Source organism: Xenopus tropicalis, chromosome 2 (genome assembly GCF_000004195.4).
Source record: "Xenopus tropicalis strain Nigerian chromosome 2, UCB_Xtro_10.0, whole genome shotgun sequence".
NCBI lineage: Eukaryota > Metazoa > Chordata > Amphibia > Anura > Pipidae > Xenopus > Xenopus tropicalis.
In genome coordinates this window covers 45,797,539-45,810,933 of record NC_030678.2, presented here as the reverse complement: position 1 = coordinate 45,810,933, position 13,395 = coordinate 45,797,539, and the positions used below count along the sequence as shown (strand labels likewise).

General features: G+C 42.3%; 1 protein-coding gene across 2 annotated transcripts in view; it reads right to left on the bottom strand.

The window, feature by feature from the left end:
• Nucleotides 1-13,078, bottom strand: part of pitpna (phosphatidylinositol transfer protein alpha) — a 37,438-nt gene extending 24,360 nt beyond the window's left edge. Inside the window, 2 exon segments of one of the 2 annotated variants that reach the window (NM_001097363.1) lie at nucleotides 9,288-9,318; nucleotides 13,021-13,078. In NM_001097363.1, the coding sequence (NP_001090832.1) occupies nucleotides 9,288-9,318; nucleotides 13,021-13,040 (51 nt within the window). In that variant the 5' untranslated portion in view covers nucleotides 13,041-13,078. 2 annotated transcript variants of the gene reach the window in all.
• Between the last annotated feature and the right edge of the window lie 317 nt (nucleotides 13,079-13,395).

Sequence of the window (13,395 nt, the reverse complement as noted above, 5' to 3'; positions counted from 1 at the left end):
GAAAGGGAGATAACTGGAATTGACTGCACACATCGCTGAAAAAGCACTTCTTACTAATATTAAAATGCATTACATAATTGATTATATATAAATATATATGCGCCAACTAAAAGTAGTATATAAATATAACTAGATAAGCCGTAATTTAAAGGAGAAGGAAAGCCTAAGTCACTTTAATCGCTTACCTTGTACCCCGGGCTGGTGTCCCTGTTAAGAGAGAACAGCACCAGCCCGGGGTAGCAGCGAGCGCTTCCTTCTTCCGCACTGGCACGCTTGTGCACGTGCATGCGCATTAAGAGTGAAAAGCCGAAGTTTAACAACAAAGTTGGCTTTTTACTCTAATGCGCATGTGCCAGGGATTTCGCCGGCAGAAGAAACGCGGAAGAAGGAAGCGCTCGCTACATGTACCCCGGGCTGGTGCGGTTTTCTCTGAACAGAGGTACCAGCCCGGGGTACAAGGTAAGCGATTAAAGTCATTTGGGGGTGCCTAACATTTTTGCACCCCAAGTGACTTAGCCATACCTTCTCCTTTAAAAAATTCCAGCTGTTCACAATGGCAGCAAAACCAAAGTCATGGCTACAAAACAAAGCGCCTTGTGTGATAAAACAAAAATTACTGCAATATAAAGTAAAGCCCAGCTGCTTTTAAACTATAATTGCCTGTCTCCATTAAAACATTAAGGCAATGATACACATGGCACTTTGTTGCTCAGAGGAAATCACCTTACACATGGTTAAAGCTCTTTTCTCATCGTAGACTAAATTCTAAAACAGACTTGCTCATGCGTGCACTTAAGGTTTTTTTTACCTTTAAATTAAATTTTACTATGATGTAGAGCAGTGATCCCCAACCAGTGGTTCGTGAGCAACATGTTGCTCCCCAACCCCTTGGATGTTGCTCCCAGTGGCCTCAAAGTAGGTGCTTATTGTTAAACTTCTGGCTTGGAGGCAAGTGTTGATTGCATAAAACCCAGTGCAAAGTCAAACACAGCCTTATATAGGCTGCCAGTCCACATACAGTATTGGCTACCAAATAGCCAAATTATAGTTCTTATTTGCACCCCCAGGAACTTTTTCTGTGCTTGTGTTGCTCCCCAACACTTTTTCCATTTGACTGTGGCTCACAGCTTGAAAAGGATGGGGATCCCTGATGTAGAGAGTGCTATTCTGAGACAATTCGCAATTTGTCTTTTTTTTTTTAGATGATTTTGGCTTTTGTTCAGCAGCTCTCCAGGTTAAGGTATAATGTAATGGTATAGTGTAATGGTTTCTCCAATGGTACAAAGCAAGGAGTACAATCAAAGAGCAACAATAAAACCAATAATGCAACCACTGAGCTTTAGATCCTTGTGTGGAAGAGTGCAGTGCAGGACACTTTGCCAGGATCCCCAGAGAACTTTGTATCCAAGAATGCTATGCTGTGAAGAACTGCCAAATTCTTGAAAACTAGGTACAGTAACTATGCAGCAATAAGAATAATAAATAAATCATTTAAAAAAAAACCTAAAAAAAAAAAACCTCTGTTCCTTTTTTCATTTTGTGCGGGAAAAGCCACACCCAACAACACCCCAACATTTTAATTCCAGCTCAGTGAACAAACGTAACCACTGATTAAAGCAGTTTCACTTCCCAAATGAGTCAGCCTTGCAATTATACAGCTGCTGAAAACCATGCACTTGTTCCTCAGTTTCAGCTTGCAGTTTCCATCATGGGCTTCTTAGTTCATTTAAATAAGGGACTGGGAAATGGTTATACCAAAAGTTACTTTTACCTTCAGCAGCTGCATACTCTGAGAACAAGAGGCAGTATAGACCCAACTGCCTCCATTTTTCCAGAGACATTCAAGAACTATTAGAAAGAGAGAAGTTTAAAAAATATGGACTAGCCAACATTTGTTTATGTGTCCAGCCTTATAGGAGACTGGGGCCTTACTTTAGTTACTTTTCGGCACCAGAATATTGATATAGTCTATAGGGGATTACTAATAGTAACATGAGTTTAAAGGGCAAATACAGATATCAAATGTGAAACCCACACAGGCAAACTCCCAATGATGGATGTGCTACAGACATAAAATGGCAATGATAAACATCAGCTAAACACTTTAGCAGGAAGTTATTAACAATCTAGAAGAATCTTTCCGAACCTTGGAAGTAAAGGCCCTTGGACCGACTCGGCAGCTTATCGGTCCGTGTAGGGGCAGTAACGAGGGGCCTGGCCGACCGATATCTGGCCAGATATCGATCGGGCAGGTTAGAAAATTCAGTCGGATCAGGGACCGCATCGACTCGTTGATGCGGTCCCTGAACCGACTGCCCCATTGCCGCGTGCAGAATTTAGATCGTTTTGTCTACATGCCTCCCCGATATCACCACCCGTAGGTGGGGATATCGAGTGAAGATCCGCTTGCTTGGTGACATCGCCAAGCGAGCGGATCTGCCCGTGTATGGCCAGTTTAAGCTGTGCTCTACACTTTGTGCTAAAATGCACAGAGAATGGGCCCTAAGGGATGCAATTATGCACAAGTTGGTATTCTAGCAATTGTGCTTGTAACACTGTACATGGCATTGCATGCACTGGTCAACACCTCACAAGCATGGCCATATAATAAAATTGTCCCATACAGTTAGTCAACTATAACTATAAAATATTAGACTGTCAGAATCAAATCATCTTTGTCAAGAAGAATTTCCCTTGACAAAAGCTTGTGCTAAAATGCTGGGGTGATTCTCTTTTGCCCAAATATATCCACATTCTGGTACTTCGCTTTCATTTTGTTGGGTGGTATGTATGTACTATTACAAACTTTTCCAAAGATTTTTTTCTATGTCATTTTATTGTATTGCTGATATTAGTGCTCATACTCACAAGAATTCCTTTCATCATGGTTCATCTAATTTCTTAAAAAATATCTATAGCATAAGTGAAAATCCTCCCAATCTTGTAGTAAATAATAATTAAATGATCATTAACTTTAAAAATGGCTCCTTTATTGGATCCAGAGATCCACTACGGTCCCTGTCCGTGTTTAAAATGAGAGCCCAAATCCTTCCCTTGGCCAAGGCACAATGGTAATACTGTATATACTCGAGTATAAGCCTAGTTTTTCAGCACCCAAAATGTGCTGAAAAAGTCACCCTCGGCTTATACTCGAGTCGGGTGCCATGGGTCCCTCCAGACTAGCACACTCTGTCTTTTGTGTGCAAATTAGGCCACCCACAACCAGACCCTCCAGTGCCCTGGGCCGCTCCCAAATTCATCTTCATCTACCGTTCTCACCTGTCCCATTCTGCACTAGACATTGCACTTTATATTCTATATAATCTATATATAGTTTTGAATGATTTTAACTTTGTGTTTTAGCTGGGTTGCTGATTGAGCTAAGGGGGTAGTACTCTTAAGGTATCATTATTGATACCATAATGTTTTTGTTGACCCTCTTCTCCACTTACAGAGCTAATTTACTGTTTTTCTTTGAAATAAATATTTAAAAACATATACCCCACTGATGCCTCATTTAATGTAATTGTATTGGTATTTATTTTGATTACTGAAACTTAGCAATAGCCGCTGCATTTCCCACCCTATAGGCTTATACTCGAGTCAATAAGTTTTTCTAGTTTTCTTAGGTAAAATTAGGTACCTCGACTTATATTCGGATTGGCTTATACTCGAGTATATACGGTAACTAAAATATGAAATCAGCCTTCTGTCAAACAATAGGGGACTTGTTCCTAGTTTTCCTCAGTTAATGGTTAGCTACAATCCTCGATGCAAGGATTTTGATAAAGACTACAGTTTTTTTACCGTTTTTTCATCATTTATGAACACAAGTCAATTTTTAACATCTGCATGCTAATTAGTATTAATGCAAGTTTTATCATGTTCCATGTACAGCAGCCCTAACAGGACAAGGTAAGCACTGGAGGAAGCTATTTAGAATAATTTAATTTAAGGGCTCTATGGAAAGAAACATTTTGCACAGTTATGTTTTTCTGGCAGGCACCTGTGCTACACTTGAAGGGATACTTTTCTAGAAGTATAATTTCCCATATCTTCCTTCCATGGGATTACATGCTCATTTTCTCAGGACAGAACTTTTAATGGCTCACAGCTTAGCTCTATGCCAACATTTCTATACCCTGGAGGAGCCCAAAATATTTCAAACAAACGATGCAGCGGACAGGCTAGTTTAGCTTCCATGCCCTTAATAAACCATTAAGACTACACAAGTGACTAAGTTGTGGCAGTGCACTTTTGGCTGTACCAAGGGGATGCACAAAGAGGGAAAATTAACCCACAGCTGTCCTTACTGCAAGCACCTATTTGGCCATCGCAACATATGAGCTGGAGACTTGCTAATTAGTTTCATTTTGATGCACTGATCCATAGGTCAGTGCCTGAGTTCTCCCATTCCCCCAAGATGAACATGACAATCTGTACTCAATGAGAAGGGTTCTTACCAAGTCCTGTTTTAGCTGTGGGAAAGGCAGAGAAAAACAACACTGCTGACAGGGAAACCTAACACAGACAGGTTGATATCTGCAGTTCCTGGAAATGTTTGGCAGAACATTTAGTAAGGGAGCCATGCAATGAGGACCCTTTGTGTTTTTTTTTATGTTAAAGGTACAGTAACACCAAAAAATGAAAGTGTATAAAAATAATTAATATATTATATTATATACTATTGCTCTGTACTGGTAAAAGTTGTATGTTTTCTTCATAAACACTACTGCAGTTATATAAATACCCTGCTGTGTAGCCATGGGGGCAGCCATTTAAATTGAAAAAGGAGAAAAGGCACAGGTTACTAAGCAGATAACAGATAAATAGCATAGATTCCCATTGTATTCTACACAGTTTATCTGGTATCTTCTTATGTAACCTGTGCCTTTTCTCCTTATTTCAATTTAAATGGCTGCCCCCATGGCTACACAGCAGCTATTTCTATTAACTATAGTAGGGTTTCTGAAGCAAACACGCAACTTTTACCAGTGCAGGGCAACAGTACATTATATTTTAATTATTTTAAAACATTTTTATTTTTTAGTGTTACTGTAACTGATAAATCTAGGAAATTTTATCTATATAAAAAGACAAGTAATTAAAGGAGAACTTGATCTAAATAATAGAAAAATGTACATAAAATACTATTCTAAGCAACTTTGCAACATACATTAATTAAAAAAATGTTTGCATTAAAAAAAAAGATTTTGCATTATTTGTAGGTTTTGCTGTGTGGCTTGCCCTTACTGTGCAACAAGTTAGGTAAACTCAGCTCTCCTCCAGCCAGGACTCACTTTCCCACAGTACCTTGCATGCTTCTTCACAAATCTGTTATTCAGAGAATGTGCAAGGCAACATGGGAGCTGTAGTCTTGGCTAATAGAGAGCCAGGGTTTGCTACATTATTTTCATGAGAGGCAGTGCAGACAATATAAAGGGATAGACATGTACTGCTTTTAATAGCAACTACATTTACACAAATTTGGAAACAAGTATACTGTAATATTGCTTATAAATTACATTTCCTTAAATTAGGCTTCTTTTTTCCATTACTAAAAATACTAGTGTTCCGGAATATTGTTTTTCTGTCCATAAACAAAACTTTTCTGATTTTCTGAACTGAAGTTGGGCACACACTATACCAGCTTTGGGCACCAGCTTGCAGGGCCAAACTGGTAAGCCGATATGATCATTTGGATCCCAAACTAACAATAACATCACACAGAGAAGCAAAACCTGTTGGGACAATGCTGCATCAAGGTACCAATGCAGTTCTTGCCCAAAGGGATCTTATAACCTGCCTGATAGATTTATGGCTTATTGTTTTAAAAAAAAAAAAAAAAAAAAAAAAAAGATATTGGGCAGGTGGACCATTGGGAGACTGGGGGGGGGGGGGGGGGGGCAGCTTTGGCAACTATTATCAGCCCGTGTACAATTTTGAATTTAAGCTGGCCATACACATTGAGATCCACACTGGGACAAATGGGACTGTAAGGCCACCCATGATCTGTTGGGTTGATTGGGCTGAGTGGGCGCCAGAAATCGAAAGCAACAAATTTTATTTACAGAGATGCAGTTATCATTTTTATTCCCTTCAGCCTTAGCTTTCATATCTCAACCACTTGCCACTTCCAGGTATCAGTGCTGGCCTGTATATGTCTAAACCTGACAGACATATCACTGTACAACATAAATATGACTGCAATCCTAGTAATAATATATATACTATACTACACAAATACTGTTCTTTAATAAAGGCAACCCTTTAAAATAATAAGCTTGACTGGCACACTATGCATTATGGATTACAGACAAGTGACGCCTGGTCTCAGATTCCACTGATAGGGCAGGTCATCAGAAGGCAAGAGAAATAGTTTCTGCCCTGTGCATCAGGTCTTTGGTGGGGGTAGGAGTTTCTAGGGCCAAGCAAAATACAGAAGCTGTGTGTGTAAATTGTAATATCACGACAGTAGGACCTATTAACAAACACACTGCAATGTGCAAAATTTGGAGACCCATTAGAATGCTTTTTAACCCACAATGCAGCTTTTCCCAGATTTTCCAGTGCAATGTTGCTACGACTACATCCTGCACACGATAAACAAATATGAATGCAAAGTTTGTTTAATCTGTTTTACTAAATTACATCCAGTGACAGCAAAAACAGCATTAGCACCCATTTCAATTGACGCTAGGCAATTGCAGCTGTTGACTCAATCCACTAAGGGCACCTAAAATTACTGACAGGTCCTGGCTGACAATAATTCCAGGGTTCTCGTGTCAATGCATTCACTTGTGCGTAATTAATCAGACTGGGTGCTTGCCACAATTTGCAAAGGAGCATGCATGGGTGCAACTGCCTTTTTTAAAAAGAATCAATGCACGCTCAGTTTTGTGTCCATTTTTGTGCTTTGCACTTGCGTAAATAAAGGAGCCCTACTGTCCTTTTAACTCTTTCCCTGGCAGATATACTGCAGAACTGTGTTAGTGTTGATACCTTTAATATATTTCATGTATTAACTTGGTGTAACTTCCATGGGGTTCCAGCATGCATATATGCCAATATTTAGACCAGGCAAAATCTGTACAATTATTAAACAGAGGCTTCACAGAAACACACACACACACTACACATCTGAACTGAATATGGAGTTTTTAATGTAATGGTTGTTAAACAAGAGTCCAGAATAGGCGTCAGCCAGACCTAGAAAGGTATAGGTAAATGGAAGAAAATACTTGAATTGTTTACTTAATGCAGTGCGTATCCCTTATGCAAGCAGACAAAGATTTTCTGAACTTGGCCCCAGCATTATGCACAATGCTAATCTAAAAAGATATTCTGTGTTTCCTGATAGTATGTCAAACAATCTTCTGATACATATCTTGCACAGCCTGCACCCTGTATGACTTTCTGTTAAACATCACTGTTTAAAGGGGTGGTTCACCTTTAATCTAACTTTTCATATTTTATAGAATGGCCAATTCTAAGCAACTTTTCAATTGGTCTTTATTATATTTTTTTTTATAGTTTTTGATTTATTTGCCTTCTTGAAACCCGTCGCAGCTTTCAAATGGGGGTCACTGACTCCAGCAGCTAAAAAAAAACTATTGCTCTGCCAGGCTACAGTTTTATGGTTATTGTTACTTTTTGCAATTTTTTTTTTTTCAATTCAGGCCCTCTCATATTCATATACCAGTCTCTCATCCAAACCAATCCCTAGTTGCTAAGGTAACCTGTACCCTAGCAACCAAATAACAACTAAAACTCCAAACTGAAGAGCTCTTGAACTTAAAATGAAATAACTAAAAAACTACAAATAATAATAAATGAAGACCAACTGCAAATTATCTCAGAATATTACTCTCTACATCATGTTAAAAGTTAACTTAAAGTTAAGTTAAAGATGAACAACCCCTTTAAACATTAAATATCAAACGATTGAAGAGCATTGTCACAGAGCTAACACAGTGATTTTGTGTCTATGTTCTTACTCGTGCTGCCAGAGCACCCAATATTGTATCCCAGTGGACCTATGTTCTAGCTGGGAACAAAATTTTAAAGAATATGGTGCAGTCTGGGGATTACCAGTATGGCTTTCCTGCATCCTGTCCTTGGCATGCTGGGAGCTGTATCTTAACATTAGCTAGCAAAATAAAGAGTATATATTGTATGTAATTCATACAGTGTATACTCTTTTTGCTAGCTGGCAGAGAAAAATGCAGGGAAATGGAGGGACACACCTAAACCATCCATGAGCCTGACAGATGTGTGTTTGATAGAGATTTGAGTACTTTGCAAAGAAAACTCTGCATGGCAGGCATCCAAGGCAGGTTGTTCAAATGTAGAAGGGACCAAATATCTGAAAACAATACTTTAAAGAGAAGGAAAGGATTAATCACCAGGTTTGGTGCCAAACTTTAGGCATCCCCCAGTGATTGTAATCACTTATCAGGTACTCCGGGCTGGTGATCCTGTTACCAGAAAACATTACCGATCTGGGGTACTTCTGAAGAAGCTGATCTGCAGTAATCTTTTTCCTCAGGGTCGGACTGGGCCGGAAGGACATCAGGAAAGAACCTGGTGGGCCCCACTGACACAGGCCCAATCTAAGCAGGCACCCCCCATTCCCAATTTGGAAGGAAGCAAGTGGTAAAGGACACGTGGGGGGGGGGGGGGGGCGATATGGTTTTCAGGTTTAACCGCACCAGCCCGGGGTACATGCAGGCGAGCGATCCTCTTCCTTCTTGTTTCTCTGTGATCCCTTAGTCCACACATGCGCAGTGGCGTCAAAAAGCTGACTTTTTTGTTTAAGTTCGGCTTTGCACTCTACTGCACACGCACAGCCAGCTTGAAGAAAGAAGACAGAAGAGGATTGCACACCTGCATGTACCCTGGGCCAGTGCAGTTTTTTTGCTAACTGGAGCACCAGTCCGTATCAGGTAAGTGAATACAATCACTGGGGGCTGCCTAACATTTGGCACCCCCCAGTGATTCGAAATTTCCTACTCTTTTAATACAGTTAAGAATAACAAAATGGTTCCTATATTTCAGTGAGGTCCCATTAGGGCCAGATAAAGGCCCTGAATGGAATGGTAAAAACCAATCCTGCAGCATTTGAATTGCTGACAACTGGAAGAGCAAGGTACAGTACAGTACAAGTTGTGTTATTGTTATTCTGTACTGACTCACCTAGCACACAAAATAACTTGCCAAGAAATCATGTCACAAACCTTCAGTCATCTGTAATTTAAAAAAAAAAAAAAAAAAGTGGCAGATCTTACCTCCTCCACAGATACCGGCAAAATAACGCGGCTATAAAAGAAAGAAATTGAAATTAGAAGGAGTCATGTGACAATTTATGATGATCCCACAATGGAATATAATACACACTCACACACCTTGGTTTTCCAAGAAAATCATAGCAATGAACTCAGTATGAACCAGTACGTTGGTAAGGATGGCCCGGTAACATCATTCCTAAATGTATACCCTGTATTCAATCTTCCACCAGATGATACATCAGGCTTTACATTTAACCAGTAAATAATTACCAAATCTTAACCAGTATCCATCTATTGTCAGTAGTGTTAACAAGCCCAATCTTATAATGTATGCTCTGTCAAAGTAATGCTATACCTGGTGTTTACTGAGCATCCCAGCACTATGGTTCTATGGATTACAGCAGTAATTTCTGAACAGAACTGGAATTGTTTAATTTGTACATTACATATGTAGCTGTGGAACATGGCATTAAAGGGAGAGCTCTAGGGCACTAAATGTTACTATGTTCCAGATGACTAGCTTACAGAGAACATACAGGCAACGGGAAATAAGCTTTAGCTACCTGTGACCACAGAGATTTCATTTTATAAGAGTAGGCTAAAACCTGCTTCAACCGAGCACTGAAATATAGAGATATGGTATCAGGTTGTAAAGGGGAATTTTTACCCTGGTTGGGTAAGAATGGCTCATAACATACAATAAGAAGCTAGATTTGCTTGAACATGAGATGCAAAAATCTTATTGGTTGCTCATGGCCTTTGTATGTATTCATGTATAATCTCTGTAAAGTGCTGCAGAAAATGTGTCTGCGCTATATAAATAACAGTAAATAGCTACTGGCCAAAGCATTTTTCAAAGTGCCCTTTGTTATGAAAACCAATAATATCAATTACTGTCAATACTGCTAGTTCAAGCAATGCATCAGATTGACATAGGTGGGGGGAAGAAATTATTTTTTCAGAACCAAACTGTGCCTGAAATTACAGGGAACAAATAACGGCAGATAATTTAATTTGTCATCTGTTACTCGTGGGATTATTCCAACTCTACGCACTTGCCAGTCTCCCCTTTCCAGTAGGTCACCCACGCAGTCCCCTACTTCACAATATGCAAATACATTTCTAACTTCAAGCTAAAACCCAGACCAGGATCCGCTACTAAAGTTAGCATTACAAACACTGATATGCTGCTCACACTGCAATAAACTTGTATACAAATGCTCTGCATCCATTAAGGAAAACTACTCTAAAAAAATTTAGGTCTCTATAACAATATATTGCATAAACAAGCTCATTTGTAAAACCCCGCTTCATCTTAATAAACCATTTTTAGAAAAATATACTTTTTTAGTAGTATGTGCTATTGGGTACTGCTAAATAGAAAATTGCCATTTTAAGAATTAAGGGCCGCCCCCTGGGATCATAGGATTCACAGTGCACACAAACAAGCCAAGGCACACATACTGCTAGGCCACATCAGCCAATGAATGGACAGAGTTCTGCCTTTTGCTTCCACACTACTTCCTGGTACAGTTAGAGCTGCATTATTTCTGGTCATGTGATCTCTGAGGGAACACACAGCCCATCACTAAAAGGAACATACTTACGCAAGATTAGCCTGGGGAATGTTTGCTATTACTGTAAAGTTGCAGACCATACCAATTTTTCACTGCTTCAGAGGAACCATAAATGTGCAATTACAGGGGGATCAGTTATCCAGAATGCTTGGGACCTGAGGTATTCTGGATAAGGGGTCATTCTGTAATTTGGATCCCCATACTAGCCAAAAAAAGGGAAAAGGTTTTCTGGAGGAGGTTTAGGGTTGAGGTTTTCCCTGCAGATGGGAAATATTGGTACTGTCCAGAATTATAGAAAACTGTAAGTATAGGTGAAAATAAAATCTGGAAGTGAAGCCACTGGATTAGGGTAACCAGATCACTTGAAAATTCAAGGACACGTCTAGAACATTTAGTCAGCAGGGCAGAACAGAATGCAGTTTAATTAGAATGCAACTAGTACTGCCCTGCAACATGTATATATTAGATGTTTTGGTCACCCTACCCTGGATAACAAGTACAGCACAGGAAAACAATGCAGCCTAATGGCTTGCCCTGCACGCCTCTTTTACACTAAGCTTTAGTGCAATCCCTTCATATTGACTTACATGTACTGAAAATTGCTGCTGTAAGATGCCACAGACAGTCACTATGTACTGGCCTGGCAGGGGCTGATTGGCCCTTTTTCTACTTGAAATGCCAGGGCTATTTTGACTCCCAGTCCAGATCTGCATTAAAGTCTGGGGAAGCAGACAGACTATATTAGGCTATCAGATCAGACACAGGTGCAAGGGTATACTGTAAGCGGCATGTGTGCAACGTTGGCATCACACATTTAACCTAGAAATGGCATGCCCTGGCATATTCATGGGGGCACAGCCTGCTCATGGGCAAGAACATGTTAAGCAGAGCCCCGTTTAACCATTCAATCCGAGCTGCCCGAGTCTGGCAGCAGCCATGGGTAGTGACTTTCATGCTGCCCTAGTCAAACAAACACAGAAACTACAGCGCTGAAGTTGGTTTCCTATTCGGCCAGTTTCCCATGCAAAGTCGCTAGTGACACAGAGGCCATCGCTTGTCACAGGCTGAGCTTCCGTGACACCAGCCTGCCCCTGCCCCTGAGCTGGAAGCCCCCGGCCCCTCTTGCCCTCACACACTGACCTCCTTGCCCTCACACACTGGCCCCCTTGCCCTCACACACTGGCCCCTCTTGCCCTCACACACTGGCCCCCTCTTGCCCTCACACACTGGCCCCTCTTGCCCTCACACACTGGCCCCTCTTGCCCTCACACACTGGCCCCTCTTGCCCTCACACAGGCCCCTCTTGCCCTCACACACTGGCCCTCTTGCCCTCACACACTGGCGCCCTTCTCTTGCCCTCACACACTGGCCCCTCTTGCCCTCACACCCTCTTGCCCTCACACACTGGCCCCTCTTGCCCTCACACACTGGCCCTCTTGCCCTCACACACTTCTTGCCCTCACACACTGGCCCTCTTGCCCTCACACACTGGCCCCTCTTGCCCTCACACACTCTCTTGCCCTCACACACTCTTGCCCTCACACACTGCCCTCACACACTGGCCCCTCTTGCCCTCACACACTGGCCCCTCTTGCCCTCACACACTGGCCCCCTGCCCTTGCCTCACCACTGGCCCTCTTGCCTCACACACTGGCGCCCTCTGCCCTCACACACTGGCCCCCTTGCCCTCACACACTGGCCCCTCTTGCCCTCACACACTGGCGCCCTCTTGCCCTCACACACTGGCCCCTCTTGCCCTCACACACTGGCGCCCTCTTGCCCTCACACACTGGCCCCTCTTGCCCTCACACACCAATTGCCAGCCTGCGGTCCCTGCGATTCCCACATTGCCGCGTTAGCTTGCTCACAATCTTAGCGCTAACAGATCCCATAGACGAACAGCAGTACAGGGCAATATACCTGAGCCCTACCCTCAGTACAGCGGTCATCCTATTACAGAGCAAGGGATCGGGCTCCTAAATGTCAGCAGATCCCCAGCGGCTCGTACTCTCCTCAGCATCCCCTCTAATGAGCCAGAGCGGCTGCCCGACATCATCTCACGCAACACCTGCCGTCTCATTCATTCTCACAGCGCCCTCCCCTCCTCCAGCCACTTCCCGCAGCTGTCCGCCATTCTGCCCCGGCCCGGCTCTTACAACTCTTTGATCAGCACCATGGCCGCTCCCTACGCCGTCGGCTCCTTCCCTGCGCTGCTCCCGGCCGCGACTGAAGGTTACCGGTGACTTCCTAGTCCGCACCGCGCGGGGGGCGGAGCGTTGCTGCGGCAACGGAAACGTCACCATAGTTTCGTAAATAAGTGTGCGCGGTGGGGTCAGGTGGGGCTGCTATGAGAGACTCCGCCCACTAGCGCAAACATCTGGATTATTATGGGAAGGCTAAGCTCCTTCCAGATGCGCTCCCAGCATTCTTAGCAAAGCCGCTTACCAAATAGAGTTTGTGCTACAGCATTTGAGAGTCGGGGACAGTTTTCAGTCGCTGATACAGAAGGAAATATACGGGTTTAATATTCC